Raw genomic sequence first — 16,684 nt, forward strand, 5'->3', positions numbered from 1 at the left:
GTTCATATCTGCCTACACCATCTCCAATGAGGTTCTTCGGGATCTTCCTTTGCTCTTTTTGGAACTTCAGCTAGAAAGTACAAGACTAAAGAGACTTATGTTACAGCTAATACCATCTTTCCTAGCTCAACCATACGTTGTACTCCACCTTTGCACCAATTCAGCCAATGAAACATACAACAAACAAGCAAATATACCCAACTGCTATGGTGACAATGACAATGGCAACATCAAGAACTACCCCAAAACAAAACAAAAATGATCCTAAACAGTTTTTTCCCATTAATAATTAAAAGGGCTTTTAAAGAAACATTGATCCTACATTTTTCTTTTTTGATTTGTCATACTACCAAGATGAATGTATGAGGCAATACAGAAGATCCACTGAAGCTAGATACATTCTGGGATTGAACAAGGGAATGCTCCAAGAAGAAGCCAAACTGATTTGACCAAACACTGATCGAAGAACCAAGAACCAGGGAGGGAACCCCTTCATGTGTCCCAGATCATCACAATGGCAATCACTGCGACCCCCAATGAAACAGCCAAGAGCTTGTGATGTGGTGTATCAACCAAAACTGGTCTCTGGGGTATGTAACCCTTCAAGAGTAGATGGTTAATTGATATATAGACGAAGATCCCACAAGCAACACCCATCGATATAGCATAGATCCAGTCTGCCACCGCACCCTGTGTAGTAGAATCTATGACAATCCCAATGGCTACTCCTATGGGACTTGAGATGGCAAATGCAAAAGCGTAGGCTATACAAGATAAGAGAGGACGGTCAGGGATCATTCGCAGGAGAGCAATTCCCATTGCAATGGCAGCAAATACTTTGTGCAAGCTTACTGTCCACAGGGCTCTCCAAGCATCGGCTTTGGTCTCAGCAACTCCAATTGCAATGCCTTCGAAGATGGAATGGGAGCATAACGCAACGATCAACAAAATGCTGTCGCCCAGTGAACTAGCGTTTGTGAGGGAGGGTTTTACAACGTGGTTTCCTGTGTTCTCATCATTCTGTTGAGGCAAAGATGTAAATATTATAACTGTTGAGACCCATCAAACACAAGTTCTCTGATCAAAACACTTTAGGTGAGCTGATTGAATAAAAAAATTGTGTATTCTCACCTGAGTTTGTGATTGTGTGCTGTTTTTCACGTGCGAATTACTACACCCTACAACCAAGAAAAATGAACATAAGAAAACAATGTAACTTTTTCTTTAAATTTTTTTTTTCATGTTCTAAAATGATTCCAGATACATTTTGTCTTTCCTGTCTGCTAAAAAAAACACAACAATTCCTTTAGTTTTCTCATCATGAATATTCTTTAGTTAATGAAGAATCACACCATAATTAAAAAAAAATTCTAAGTCCTCTCTTCAAAATAAAATACCCATAACAAGAAAGTCTATGAAACAACCACTACCCATTACCCAATTCAGAAATACCAGCTTACTTTTCTTCTTTTTCCGAGCAATTCATATGTATCGAACCAAAAAATGATGTAATTCTTCATGAACATCCAAAGCACTTAAAATCTAAATTCTTGATAAACATGTAATAAATTACCAAAACTCATGTAAAAAAATTCCAACTTCCGATAAATAAATAGAAAAAAAATCAAAACTTTCCTGTATAATTTATTTTGAAAACCAAAACAAACACTACCCAATGCAGAAAAACCGAAAAATCTAAATTCTTGATAAACAAGTGCTAAATTACCCAAACTCATGTCGAAAAATTCCAACTTCCAACAAAAAAAAAATTCAAAACTTTCCCGGATAATTTCATGAAGAAACCAAAAGAAACACCAACCAATTCAGAAAAAAATAAAATAAAATTCCCATTTTTGACGGGAAAAAAGAAAACCAACCTTGAAGCTCAACATCACCCTCACTCCTCTGCTTCATATAAACATAAGAAATCCAACAATCCGCCATCATCGTAAGCAAGTACCCAACGCAAGCCAACATAAACGCAAATGGGTACTTCTGACTCGTCAGATCCCCAAACGTATCATTAGAATCACTCAGAAAATGCATCAGAGCCGTCCCTAAGAAGACCCCACCAGCGAATTGCGTCCCCAAAACAAGAAACCCTTCATTCCACTTCAGAAAGTAAGGAGAAATCCCACCAAAAAATGTTCCAATAAAAACAAGGATCAAACACCATATCTTGACGAGAATCAGAGATCTAGCTCTGAGATCTGGTGTTTCTGTTTCATTGTCTTCGTGGGGGTGATCTCCATGACCGGATACGGAGAGGAGGAGAAGGAGGAGGAGAGAAGAGATGGAGAGGAGGAGAGATGGAGAAGCCATTGGAGTTGCAGAAGAGTAAGAGAAGATTCATTTAGATGGATTCAAACAATTTAGTGCTCTAGAATTTATAAAGAATTGTTTGTGGTTCGTACTTCGACGGCCACGAAACGAAGACAGACGGATAAAAGCAGTACAGCTACAGCAAGTATTTGGTTAAAAAAAGAAAGAGTACGACACAATAGTAATATGAGAGAATTATTTAAGGGACCCTTGCGATTTTTTCTTCTAAATATTCACTAATAACTGAAATTTCTTTTTTAAATGCCCCTCATAGAGTTTGGAGGAATATCATAAAAAAAAAGAGTAAAGTTAAAAAAAAAAAAGAAAAAAAAAAGAAAGAAGAATTGGAGGATATTATTAAAACTAAGGGAGAAGAGAAAAAATAATATATAAAGAAAGAATGATGGAAAAGGAAAAATAGTAAAATTAGGATTAGATTCATTAAAATCTAATGTGGAGGCACACGTAGCCATAGATGCTTTTTCCTTCTATCTCGATGAAAAGCATCTATTATTCCGTAAATAAATCCATGCTAGTAATGTTTGAATTGATGTTAATTTTAATGTTATTTTAGAAAGTTAAAAAGAGAAAAGTTACTGAAGTTAAAGTCCTCGTGATATTTTCTTTAGTGTGTTATAAAAATTGAGAAAAAGCAAGGGGGATAATCATTATATTTTATTATATAGATTTTTAACGATGAATAAATGTTTGACGATAATCTATGAAAGACCATTATAATTTGAAGATATCTGTAAAGCTAAGTTATTTATCATTTTAAGGGTAATTTAGAAACACCCCCATGTAAAATAGGTGATATTAGGTTTATCTCTTAAAAAATGCAAGATTAGATTTACTCCCTTGATCATAGGTCGACGTTATTTTTTCTTAATGATTTAATAGTGAAATTTTAACATTTTTCAAATTTTGATATAGTAATTTAAATATTTAAAGAGTATTAAAAAAAATCAAAATTTTACCATAAAATCATCAAGAAAACTCAATGTTGATTTAGGGGCGAAGGGGAGGCTAATCTTGCATTTTGCAAGGGGGTAAATCTAATATCACCAATTTTATAAGATGGTATTTCTAAATTATCCTTTTCTTTTAAATATTGATTTCCTTTAAGAAAAAGCTAGTGTTAATCATGGATCAATAATAACAATGATTTTATTACTTTTGAAAGATTTAATTCTTAATTTTTTTTTTATATCAAACTATTGTTTCTTTTTCAAATAGTTTAAAACTATTTATACTTTACATCTTTTAACGTGTTTTGAAAGTGAAGTGACACAATAAGCCACAAATTTGTCTCTTTCAACTCCAAATATTAAAATTTATTGGCCGCTTTAAAATCCATAATCCATTACATATCACTGGAATGTGACCGTAAATAGTCATTCGAAATTCCAACTAAGGTAAGAGTAAGAGAGAGAATCGTGTACAAGAAGTTTCTACATGCATGTATGAAGGGATATTTTAAGGCTTGGGGAATTTGGAAGTCTTTTCTTAATGAGGTGGCATTTAGGAAGGGCTATTAGGTAACATTCTTGTGAGACTTTGCCCAAATGTTATCTTGGCTGGTGTTGTTTTTTTATTTTTGTAAATTTAAGTGTAAATTACACTTTGACTCCTAACGTAACATCTCATGCCTACAATAGTACAATATTATCTGTTTAGGTAGAAGTCCAAATGATTTTAAAATGTGTTGTATTATATAAGGTATGATATATTCTTATAGACCAGGATTTGAATGTTTTCCTGTTTGATGTGGGACTAATCGTATTTCTCATTGTTATTTCATATTATCATGTGATAACTCCACTTCGACTCTTCGATCTCTATAGTTCTTTCCACGTTTGACTAGTGGTGCACCGACGAGGTCGGGTCAATCTCCCTATTAAATAGGAAGAGTCGTCTTTAGCTCTGATACTATTTTGTAACGCCCAAGACCCATAATAGTACAATATTATTTGTTTAGGCTCAAAGCTCGCACAATTTTGGTTTGTCCTTATAGATCAGGATTTGAACATTTTCTTATTTGATGTGGGACTAATCGCATTCCTCCTTGTCATTCCATATTATCATGTGACGACTCCACTTTGACTCTTCGATCTCTACAGTCCTTTCTACGTTTGACTAATGGTGCACCGATGAGATCATGTCAATCTTCCCATCAAATATGAAGAGTCGTCTTCAGCTCTAATACCATTTTGTAACGCCCAAGACCCATAATAGTACAATATTATCTGTTTAGGCTCAAAGCTCGCACGACTTAAAAATGTGTTGTACTAAGTAGGGTTTAATTTTTTTTCTTCTTATGGATCATGATCTGTAACACCTTAGACTCATAATAATGCAATATTATCCTCTTTAGGTCGAAATTCATATGACTTTAAAACACATTATACTATATAAGGTCTGGCTTGTCCTTATAGACCATGATGTGGAAATTCTCATGGCCAATGTGGGACTAATCACACTTGTCCCTGTCATTCCATATTTCCACATGACGGTTCCACTTCGACTCCTCGATCTCTACAATCATTTCCACGCCCAGTTAGTGGTACACCGACGAGACTGTATAAATCTCCCACCAAACAAAAAGAGTCATAATCGGCTCTGATACTATTTGTAACACCCCAACTCCACAATATTACAATACGTTTTAAAATCGTGCGGACTTCGACCTGCTCTCCTGTTCGATATACGATTATGTGTCACATTCCTCCATATTATTCCATCTCGTAATGTGACGACTCCACTTCAATCATGTGATCTCCGTAGTTTTTTTCACATCCAAACAATGGCGCATCAACGAGACTGTGAAAACATTCCCACCAAACAAGAAAACTCATCCTTGTTTCTGATACCATTTTGTAACATGTCATGCCCATAATAGTACAATATTATTCGCTTAGGGGTAAAGTCTGCACGACTTTAAAACATGTTGTACTATGTAAGGTCTGATTTGTCCTTATAGACCAAGATTTGAACGTTCTCTTGTTTGATGTTTACTAATCACACTCCTCCCTATCATTCCATCTTTCCATGTGAAGGTTTCATTTCGACCCCTCGATCTCTATGCAGCCCCTTCCACGTCCAGCTAGTGGTGCACCGACGAGGCCGTGTCACCCTATAATTTGGCATAATCCCATTTTGATCCTTAACATATTGATAATTGCACTTACGTCCACTTTTACTGACGAGGTTAAAATTTAGATATTATTTTACTATTTTACCCTCTTGTTTTATGTTATTTTTTATTACAAAAAATAAAATTTAAAATAATAATTAAAATGCCCTCACATAAGCATTCACAGAGGTGGAATGTTTTTATATTAAAATTATTACTACATCCCCTTGTTTCCCTTCTTTTTACATAAAATAGCTTCAATTGAAGAGTTTTTTTTTTTTTTTTGAGTCGCGCTGGAGCGAATTCAAACTGTATATATGTTTTTAAGAGTTGTGCTGGATTGACATAGAAATTGACCTTGTTTCACATACAACCATAGATGCTTTTCACTCGTATGTATACACACATCCACATCAGTAATGTGTGAAACGATGTGAATTTCAATGTAACTTGTGCATTAAATTAATCAATGCCATTGGTTCTCACAGCTTAGCTTAGCACACATATGCATCACACCTGTTTGATATCAACCGCTGATCAAATGCTGATAGTGACACCACGCATTGCCCTTCCAATTTTCAACAAATTTTGAGCGGTGTAGTTTTAGTGTGTATTATTGACTTGGGACTCTGTTAACCGTAGATACCGCGCTACAGGAAAATGGGGCGAGAGGATAACATGAGTTCGGAATTCGGCTTAGATTGAAGTCAGTCCAATTGATGGATTCCACGTGTTAAACAAATGTATTATTTATTATTGTTTGAGAGTCAGTTACTAGTAGTCATACTATCAATGGGTGTGATGGGTCCAGCGACAAAAGCCCTATAGGGCGTGGACAACACGTTACGTTTACTTCATGAAGACTTCAGTTTTGGAAGATTCAAGTCTACAACGTCAATCAACTTCAAATTGACAGTAGTGGAAGATTCAAATCTTTTAACGTTTAATCTTTATTAAATAAATGGACTTCACTTTCGGGGTCGTCCCACAATTAAATAGAAAGTGACACTGATTTAATATTCCGAAAGTTACATATTCAATTATTCAGATGGAACCACACCAAGTTGTCCTGCATTCCCATTGATCCAACACTTTTTTGACTCTAGAAGAGGAAAAATCCCAAATTTAAATTTGATTTTGGGTATAAGATTCCAAGGATGACGAATCATTATTCCTAAATTGTTATTAGGTCATTGGCACAAAATGTACTTCCATCACCTGATAATTTTTCACATAATTGATCTCTTTCATCATATTAGCGTATCAATCATTTCATCTTCCTACCAAATAAATGCTCAGACAATTCAATCTCATCCGTAATTAACGAGGATAATCTCTGATAATGAAAGTAGAAGAATGGTAGTTCTATAATTGCAAATGCCTCCGAATTACACATTAAAAGATTAAATTATCAAAGAAATTTTCATAATTATATATTTTTTCTCTGAACAAACAAATACAATGTTGTCCATTACTACCATCTTTAGCTCAATGTCGCCACAAACGCCCATGCTGCCTTTGCTCTTGCATCCGCCTGCAACATAATGAATAAACCAGTTTGAGTTGTTAACAAAGTGGCATAAGTCAGTGGAGTTCAGAATAGACTAAGGTCAACCATTATGACAGATAACATTTTCTTTTTTCAGATTAGGTAAAGAGTTGGTGGTTAGCAAGGTGAAGTTGGGTTCAAGGGGGTTCGAATCTATGTGACCAAGTTTGTTGGTTCGCTCAGTTTGATTTCGGGTTCGTGGTTCACCGCTCTAGAATGAACTCAGTTTGTAGGGGTAGATAGAGATTATTTGTTTCTTGGTTTACTTTGGTTCCCTAGATCGATTAGCTAGCTTGGTTTGCTTGTGTATGTATATAATTCTAGTAAACAAGTTATAAGGACAATTATAATATTAAAATATTTCAAGTTAAATAGAAACAAATTAATAAAATAATTCAAATTCTAAATATAAACAATGAAAAAAATATATATATATAATAAATTGGTTTGGTTCAATGGACCCAATCAAAATTCGGTGGATTCGTGGTTCGCTTGATCTTATGAACCTGGTATGAACCATTCTGCGAATTGGTTCAGTTCATGATTCGGACTAGCACCAACAAATTGGGTAACATAGGTTTGAACCTAACATGTGGGAATAACACTTCACATGTCATACCAACAAGCAGATAGAATTAACAAAGAGGTTTACCTTTGATGTTCCTTAGAACGCTCAATGAATTCAGATGCAATATCGCGGCCTTGATAAGATGCTAGGACTGGTCTTATATCAGCTGGTCTATTGCGGGCAACATCTGTTGTTAAACAAAATAAGATTGACAAATCTTTAAATTCCACATGTTCAATGGATTCCAGAGATCAACAAATATGCAAACAAAGCATCTTATTCAAAACATTCAGAGGAAAGTACAAACTGGCTTACATTCAAGAAATGGAATGAGATCCAAAAGTGCTGTATCATCTGCTTCGAGTTTCCATGGTTTAATTGGAACACCATTCTCTGGCTGAAGACTAGATTCTAATGCATGCCCGCTGACATATAGAATCCTTGAAGGATCTCTGTTCAGCCTTGAGAGGTCCTGCACCAGGAATTATACTTTATAGAACTATACTCCATTTCTTACTACTATCACTATTTATTTAGAAAGCTGCCATTGGCACCCCACCTTTTACTTATTACACACAATTCTTAAATTATTTATCACCCCCCAGTTAAAGATTAAAACACACCATTCAAACATTACAAAGGTTTGGCACAAATAATTCCAGTAGTTGTTTACAATTATGATTAGGCCCATATAAAAATCTTAAACCCAAGAAATAGAAATCCAGCAAAAAAACAAAAACATTAAAAAAACGAGCTTCTATTGGCACTCCGACTTTTACTTATTCTCAACCATTTACTAACCTTTTTTTATTTTAATTGGGGTGTAATAAGTAAATGTTGGGGTGCCAATAGCAGCTCTCTTTATTTTTTATTTTTTTGCTCGGCAAGCAAGCAAGGTAGTTTGTAGTCAACATGAAGGGGGGTTCAATGAGATTTGAACCTAGCAGGTGGGGTCAACACTCCACAAGCCTTTAACAACTTAGCTAAGTTGGTACCTTCTTATTACCATTTACTATCATTATATATTGTGGAAATTGTGCTCTAACCGTAGTATTCTTTTTCTTATGAAACTTAGTGTAAACATGTCACACCTTAATAAGGCAACAAAGATGAATATGAAACTGTTTGATAGAGAGGCAATATAAAGGGTTGGGTTACCAACTCTTACCCTGTAATGCTTTCCGCCCTGATATCTAGTTGCGGATCTGGACAGTCTATATCGTATACATCCCTTCTTATCCAACCTTTCAATTATTGGATCAACATACTAGACACCACAAAAAAGCAAAGGTTAATAACATATTCAAAGCTACTAGGAGTGGTACGTAAGATAACAATAAACCAAATTTACCATACTCGGCTGGTCCGAATAGACGACAATTTCATAAAATTGGGCGAGGTGTTCCAAGAAAGCATCAGCTCCTGGTCTTTTGAAAGTTCTCCATCCTCTGTCACGCTTTTCAAAACAAATGAAGATTACTATTAAGTTAAACCAAGATGCAAAGTCGACTGAACACTGAGTAGAACAATTATGAGTCAAACTCCCTGAAAGAAGGCATGAACAATTAGAGGGAAACATGTTCAACTGATACTGGTGATTATAAAAAAGGGTGAGAAGTATATAAAACCGTATAAATGGATAAAGATGACAAATATTGTTGAAAGTGGAAGCTTACCTTCCAATCCGAATATACCAAAGTCTCATTTAGATCCAGAACAAGTGTAAAAACATGCTGCTCCTGAGGATGCAAATCTGGAAGAAGCTTCTCTGAAGATGGTTCGGTGAATCCCTACAATCATGCATGAAAAAAGATAAAGAATTGCACTAGTAACAACATTCACTGCAGAAGCCAGTACATAAAGTAATACACACCCGCACTTGTTCTTCAATTGACCTTCTGAGATCCAGGTATAGCTCGATGCTCTTAGCGGGCACTGAAACATTGGAGAATTAAATTATTGAACAAAAAAAAAAAGAAAAAAAAAAGACTCCATTCACAGAAGTTAATGGGTAATGATTTGAAATGAAGAATAAAAATTATGAATAACAAATATAGAGAATGGGAATGTAATTCAGTGGCTCACCTGTCATAGCAGCTGAATAAAGCAAAGCCTGAAATTTCTGTTCGGGAGAAGAATGGCATAATGTCATACTTCGGATAACAAGTTGGTTCAATGCAATGATGGTGATTAATGAAAGAAAAAATTAACAATCATGAATAGAGTTGACAGAGGCAAGTATCCTACAGATCTTTCTAATAAGGTTATATAGATGTCAGGATCTTTATTGCAGTCCTTAAATAGGGTTCTTTTCACCTTTCGCACATGGTATTTTAGAAGTTCAATCTACATTGTAGAATAGGATTTGTCAGTCACAACTCTTCCTTCAGGTGGTGGACATTGGGCGTGGCCAGGACCATGGCTCAGGAAGCGGAGATCCTGAGTTCGAATCCCCTCGTTGGTGGACACACCTGATTTGTCCCAGTATTACACCTATATTTGTGGAAGGGGTGACATGCATGCCCTGTGGGATTAGTAGGGTCCTCTAAGAGGCTTGGATATCCAAGGTATTAAAAAAAAAAAAAAAAAAGACTTGAGGGAATTCTGACTATCGGTTTGGACAGTGTTAGAGAAACCACTTGTTGTGCTATCGTGGTTTCACACATTCACAGATTGTGACTTGTGTTTGAAGCATATGTGGAGAAGAAAGCCATTATTTGAGTTTTTAATGGTAACACGAAGTGATAAAATAGAGAATGCCTTTTAAACATATGTGCATTAATTCCATGAGCATGTTGACACATGATAGACATGGAACAATATATAAACCTAACTCATCAAATAAATATATGAAAGGAGCCAGAAGATCGACTGTATTGTAACTATAACTACTAGCTAGCAATAAAAAAATTATAACTACCAGTTTAAGCTTCTCTTTATCAAAGATATTTGTAACATTCATAAATAGAGACTAGCAGGGATGAGGATGCTGAAATGGATGAGTGGAAAAACTAAGATGAAATTAGAAATGAATGCATTTGTGAACATGTAGGGTATCCCCACCAGGTGATGGACTAAGGGAAAGTCGATTGAGATAGTTTGGTCATGTACAACAAAGGTCGATTGCAGTCCCAATTCAACAAATTGTTTAAGTTGAAGGTTTTAAAAGAGCATGAGGCAGGCCAAAAGAGCAGATGGATTGAGGTAGTGAGAGTGGATAGAAGCATATTTGAATTAATATAAGACATGGCTTTAGACAGAATTGAATGGAGGAACAAGATTCATTCAACAAACCCCAAAATTTTGGGATAACTCTTTGAAGATGATTTATTATTCATCTCCACTTGTAGTATTTTCTTTCACACAAAATTTCCAGTCCCAATCCTGGATGAAGGAGGGTCACGACAGGTTTACAGCACACGTAAAAACTTCGTTACCTCAACATGAATATTGATCCTTCCTTGATGATAATCATATTATTTATTATTTTTAGCGTTCATTTAGAAAGATGCATCCATGAGGCTTATGTCCCATGCTCTGAGGATAACACTTCAAACATCAGACCATTAAAGTGCCCTACCCAAAACCTTCATGTTTACAAACATTGACTGCTTCAAAAAATTTCTTTAAAAAATTTCACTAAACAAAAAGACTGGGATAGGCTTAATCTCTGTTTAGAATACATTACACTTGTACAAGTGGAATGTATAAAGAAATTTGAATTGTTTACCAATAATCTTTTTCCGATATAAAATTCATGCAGAACTGATCTTAGCAGAAGCTCTTATGGAGGTTTAAGGAAAAAAAGAAAATTATGGCTCATATGAAGGTGCTTGTGACCATATACTTACCTCAAGAGGAGATGCATCATCCCCTACATTATAATTTGTAGACTCCCGTAAAGTCTTTGTCTTTTCATCCACTTCTTCCAAGGTGTATGCTGTGAATAAAAATAACATGAATTTTTAGAAATGACGACATTCTTTCTTCTTTCGGGGATAGGGTTTGTAATTTGGAGTTGTTGTAGTTTTCTTTTGTTTTTGGTTGCGTTGTTTTGAGCTGTTTTTCTTCTTCTTTCGGGGTTGGATATCTTGTCCTCCCTTTTGGACATTCTTTCTCCCTTTAATAAATTATTTGTTTGCCTATAAAAAAAAGAAATGATGACAAAGAGCATTTCATTTTTTGATGCCAACGAAAGCTACATTTTAATGTCTAGCACTTTTTCCCTAAATTTTTTATACTATTGACAACCTTCATCCACAACATTCCCCAATTAAAAACAAAAAAGATTTCATGGGCTAAGCACCACTCTTTATCATGAATCCCAAGAAGTATTGTTTGGTATTAAAACTAGGGCTTAAAGTAGGTCGGATTTTATCTGAAAACCGAGTGATCCGAATCCGATTTTTAGAGGATTTGGTTTCTTCAAACATATCCAAATTAAAATATGGGATGAACAAGATCCATCCCTATATCTGCCTATATCTGAATGATATATTATTTTGTATATTGTATGTTATATTTTTATATTTTTTTAGTCTATCATTCATCAACAAATGAGTATTAGGTGTAGTAATCAAAGCTTCTTTCAAAAGGGGAGAGGTTTTGAGTTCAAATCACATTTAAGTCGTCTTTTTTAATAAATTACTTTGTAATGGTTTGAAATTATCCAACCCAAATCAATTAATTCGGTCGGATCGGATCCAGATACGGGTTTAATGAAAGTAAAAAAAAAAAAATTGGATATGGTTTGAGCTAGTAGGATCCGAATTAAAAATCCGGACATGGATATGGGTAGACACATATTTGGCCTGAACCCGACCTGTTTTAAGCCCTAATTAAAACTAATTATATTAATGTGCGATAAGCACTTGCCCTAACTAGCATATTTCAAGCAATACATGAATCCAATTCTGAATTTAAGAACAAACTAACACATTATAAACGGTTTTCATGACAAATGCAAACATACTGCCAAACCAATCTATTAGAAATGTTTCAAAGCGGCCTAAGCACATTTAATCCATTGATGAATCACCTATCTAACTTCCCACAACAAAGTCTTTCCACTGAATGCTTCACGGCTATAAAGATTTCCAAATTTTGGGTTAAGAAAAAGGAAAAATTAATTATTATACAAAACCGATTTCTTATATTTTGGATTATTCAATTAAGAAAGAAAATTTTTTTTCTTTAGATTTTTTAAATGATAAGTTAGTATTTGGGTTTCTGGGATTATTTTAAACTACAAATTCAACAAAACCCAAATGCGTTATTTGATTTTATTGGATTTCCAACAAATGAAGAAACCTAATTAGAGATGAAACAAAAGAAACAAGATAATCTCTGTAAGTAAAGTAATACAATAAATTGATGAAGAAGAGAAGAAACGGACCGTAAGAAGCGTAACCAGCAGTTGCAACAGCTCCATTAAGAGCTCCAAAGATCCCAAATTTGAGAAAACTCCATGGTTTTTTATCGGAAGAATTCGGAGGAGGAGGAGGGGGAGGAGGAGTGGAAGAAGAGGGGGGAGGTTGGTCGGTGAGAAGAGATGCAGAAGAGATAATGGGTTCTTTGGGAGGATTTACAGGAACGCTTGAACAAAAGGGTCTTTTGTTCTTCGAGAGGTAGAAGAGAAGACGAGACTGAACGATTCGAGACATTTTTTTTGTTAGGGGTTTCAGGTGAGATTTGAAAGAAGTAGGGTTTATGCTTTAGTGAATGATGCAGAGGTTTGTTGCTTGTACGGATATGGAGGGGTTTATAATTAATTATATGCTTTATAGAGCAAAATGTGAGACCTTTGGTTAATTTTTATTTATTTTTTAATTTAATATAAAATTTATGTATCTTATACATAAGTCGGTGATGAAAACTTCACAAACAAATGTTGTGTTGGGTCATCATCTAATTCATTATGGGATTTATTCGATTATTCTTATTCAAACGTTCTTTTAAAACTTAAGATGATACGAAAATGATTTAGATATAATTCCACTTCAACACTTTAGTAATTAATACCAATAATAGATTCTTCAAACAAATAAAACTTTTGATAAGAAAATCTTAGAAAATTAAGATTTATAATCATTCTTGTGGGTTGGTTTCGATTCTGGTTCTACCTATACCCATAATTGATAGAAGCCTAAATAAAATAACAATTTTGATTCGTAACAATTTCGATTATGGTATTAGACCATTAAAATCAAAATTGATCCTAGAAATAACCATTGCACATTGTTCATTCGAATGAATAGGTAATTATTTTTTAATAAAAAGAGTAATCTTAAATTCCTCACTCGATAATTAATATTAGTAATAGATTCTTCAAACAAGTCACACTTTTGAGAAGAAAACCTATAAAAAATTAAGATGTGGAGTTTTTTTTTTTTTTTCTTTAAAGTTGAGATATATTGAAGTTGTAGACATTAAATTTGTGTGAAATTTTCAATGTTTTCCGGTTTGGAGTTATCATCATATTTTTTAGACATGGGTATGAATTGACATCCGAAATAGTTTTTTGAAAATCGATTTTTTACATGACATTTGTAGTGACCCTCAATCATGAAAAATGAAGATGATTTACATAGATTTAGGTAAGGAGGTTTGATTAGAGAATAGGAAATATGTTAATCATCTTATTCTCTCCATCGTAGGGTGATTAACTTTTAACTTGACTAATTTAAAAATATGATTAAAGAGAGATTAATAATACATGAAATGTGTAAACACACCAATTTGTAGGAGCCCCACTCGAGAAAGGTCTACAAAATATATGTTTTAAGTCAACATATCAATAAAAGGCTAAAAAAACTTAAGTGTTTGAGAAATGTCTACAATATATAATATCAATAAAAGGTTAAAAAAACCAAGTGTTCGAGAAAGGTCTACAAAATATATGTTTTAAGTCAAAATATCAACAAAAGGCTAAAAAAATTAAGTGTTCAAAAATCCATCTCTTTTGCTTTAATAAAAGTCTAAAGACTTTTAACTGGCTTATGGACGCGTAATAAACCATATGCATAATACCGCATTACCGCATTCTTCTTTCTCTTCTTCAATTGTGATTGTTGGACTCTCTAAGTTTCTCAATTAATGTTTGCATATATGTGTTTTAAGTCAAAATATCAACAAAAGGCTAGAAAAAGTAAGTGTTCAAAAATCCATCTCTTTTGCTTTAATAAAAGTCTAAAAGACTTTTAACTGGCTTATGGATCATAATAAACCATATGCATAATACCATATCCTTCTTTCTCTTCTTCAATTGTGATTGTTAGACTTCTCTCTCTTTCTCATATATATATATATATATATATATATATATATATATTATATATCTTGGACGAGACTAAGATGACCTGAATGAGATTTTCAAAATCTTGATCAGATGGTTAGATAAACGACTATCATATATAATCTTGATATAAATTGATTGATCCAATTTTTAAAATATGAAATGATGATCCCAATATACCTTATTTCAATGCATCTTAAGATTAGAGTATTTGTTATGTTACAATTTATTATGATGTATTGATATGCAAGGGTGGGATCAGTAAGGAAGTGGTGAGGGCAATTGCCCCCACAAAAATTTGAGACACCCCTATATTTCCAACTAATCACATGCCCCATTTGTCCCCACCCCACTCCCTCACCTCTCTCCACATTTGACCCTCAACCCCCTCCCCTCCTTCAATTTTTTGTTAATGACATTGCCTCTTGATTGGGCCTTTTCATATACTAATTGGAAATGACTTAAATATCATTTTCTTCAACTTCTAATAAAAAATCTTTGAATTTCTCCTTAAAATCATATATCTTCAAGTTCTTCAACTATACAACTAACCATGATTTGCCCCCACCACAAGAAAATCTTGGCTCCACCCTTGTGATATGTATAAAATAATGCAGTTAGGTTGTATTTTATTAAGGTGCATTGAGATGCATTATATCAAGTTGATGTAGTTATTTAACTAACCTGTAACCCTATCCCCTGTTTAAATGAATCTCACCAGATATCAATTTTATCTGGGTTATTAGATCATTTGAATTGCTCATTTGATTATTTTCACACCTATAATACTCTAATGCAGTCGATATGGTGCAATACCATCCTACATTTATCTTCTTCAATAATGATTCTTTTATATCTCTCTTTATCTCTATCTTATATCCCTAGGATGGCAACAGGGCAGGTTTAGGCCAATTTTAATTTAACCAGGCCTCTATTTGTTAAATTCATCCCAACCTCAACTCAGGTCTAAATTTGTTAATCCATCCCCGCCCTTAATAGTATTTCTAAACCTTGACCTTGTCTTGTTCTGCATTTGAATACAATTTTTTTTTTCCTTTTTCTCCATCAAATTTGAAAATTTACAAAATTATAATCAAGCAAATCGTAAAAAAATTTAAAAGATGCACCCCAAAGTTAAATTCCATCTTTAGATCTTAGCATGTTTATATCACTCTCACTACTTTAGTCTCATGTTTCGTTTGGGTGCCTTTTCAATCTTTTAATTCACACTTTTTTTTATTGCCCTACTTAAAATTAATCTTCCCATATGACTTAATCATCTCAACCCTCTTTTCCTTAATGTTAGGGTCAAACATTCTTTTTTTTTTTTTTTTTACACCTATGCCTTTCTAAATTTATCTCTTTTAATTTTCCACTAATTCATCTGGACATCCCCATCTTTGTGAACATCAATCTACTTATGAGTACTCTCCCCTAACATAATTAAAATCAAAACATAAAAAACTAAAAACTATTTTTGATGCATTTACCCGGGAATAGTCAATTTAAATTTAGAAAGATTTATGGGCAAACCCAACTGTTGCATTTTTATTACAAAAACTCATTGGAGTTCTGACAACGTTAAGGGAATCTTACTTTATGAAATTTCTTACCAACCAAACCTCACTTTATCAAGTTTGTTATTGAGTGAACCCTAGAGTGGGGATCCATGTCATAAAATTCAAATTTATGTAAATAATTTGTAACTTAACATACCTTGGAGTGGATTCTAACCGCATCGATTTGTGCATCCAAAGACATAATTTGATGTCATAGACTTATAAAAGAAAAAAATTCTAAGAACTTTGAAAGAAAATG

The 16,684-nt window shown here is 33.9% G+C and overlaps 2 protein-coding genes across 2 annotated transcripts; both read right to left on the reverse strand.

Annotated features, from left to right (window-relative positions):
- Positions 1 to 259: 259 nt before the first annotated feature.
- On the reverse strand, positions 260 to 2,442 carry ZIP11 (zinc transporter 11 precursor). The gene is made up of 3 exons (XM_086451654.1): positions 1,878 to 2,442; positions 1,132 to 1,178; positions 260 to 1,020 (listed from the first exon to the last, which is right to left on the reverse strand). Exons 1-3 carry the CDS (start codon positions 2,320 to 2,322, stop codon positions 493 to 495), a joined length of 1,020 nt encoding a protein of 339 aa, XP_086307780.1. The 5' UTR covers positions 2,323 to 2,442; the 3' UTR covers positions 260 to 492.
- Positions 2,443 to 6,797: 4,355 nt separating this feature from the next.
- Positions 6,798 to 13,525, reverse strand: LOC147411726 (mitochondrial import inner membrane translocase subunit TIM50-like). Its single transcript, XM_086451667.1, has 11 exons — positions 13,414 to 13,525; positions 12,968 to 13,278; positions 11,424 to 11,512; positions 9,658 to 9,694; positions 9,446 to 9,507; positions 9,249 to 9,362; positions 8,924 to 9,028; positions 8,741 to 8,839; positions 7,888 to 8,044; positions 7,657 to 7,759; positions 6,798 to 6,989 (listed from the first exon to the last, which is right to left on the reverse strand). Exons 2-11 carry the CDS (start codon positions 13,233 to 13,235, stop codon positions 6,944 to 6,946), a joined length of 1,080 nt encoding a protein of 359 aa, XP_086307793.1. The 5' UTR covers positions 13,236 to 13,278; positions 13,414 to 13,525; the 3' UTR covers positions 6,798 to 6,943.
- Between the last annotated feature and the right edge of the window lie 3,159 nt (positions 13,526 to 16,684).

This window comes from Akebia trifoliata, chromosome 1, assembly GCF_017979445.1.
Source record: "Akebia trifoliata isolate Shusen 1 chromosome 1, ASM1797944v1, whole genome shotgun sequence".
In the NCBI taxonomy this organism is placed as follows: Eukaryota; Viridiplantae; Streptophyta; class Magnoliopsida; order Ranunculales; family Lardizabalaceae; genus Akebia; species Akebia trifoliata.

Bases quoted from the DNA above. Each gene is read 5' to 3' on its own strand.
- ZIP11 (XM_086451654.1), bottom strand. From the start codon at position 2,322: ATGGCTTCTCCATCTCTCCTCCTCTCCATCTCTTCTCTCCTCCTCCTT. The intron at 1,179-1,877 runs GTTGGTTTTCTT...TCTTGGTTGTAG, and splicing joins GGGTGATGTTGAGCTTCAAG to GGTGTAGTAATTCGCACGTG. The intron at 1,021-1,131 runs GTGAGAATACAC...TTGCCTCAACAG, and splicing joins GCACACAATCACAAACTCAG to AATGATGAGAACACAGGAAA.
- LOC147411726 (XM_086451667.1), bottom strand. From the start codon at position 13,235: ATGTCTCGAATCGTTCAGTCTCGTCTTCTCTTCTACCTCTCGAAGAAC. The intron at 11,513-12,967 runs GTCCGTTTCTTC...TTTTATTCACAG, and splicing joins TGCTGGTTACGCTTCTTACG to CATACACCTTGGAAGAAGTG. The intron at 9,029-9,248 runs GTAAGCTTCCAC...TGTTTTGAAAAG, and splicing joins TGGTATATTCGGATTGGAAG to CGTGACAGAGGATGGAGAAC.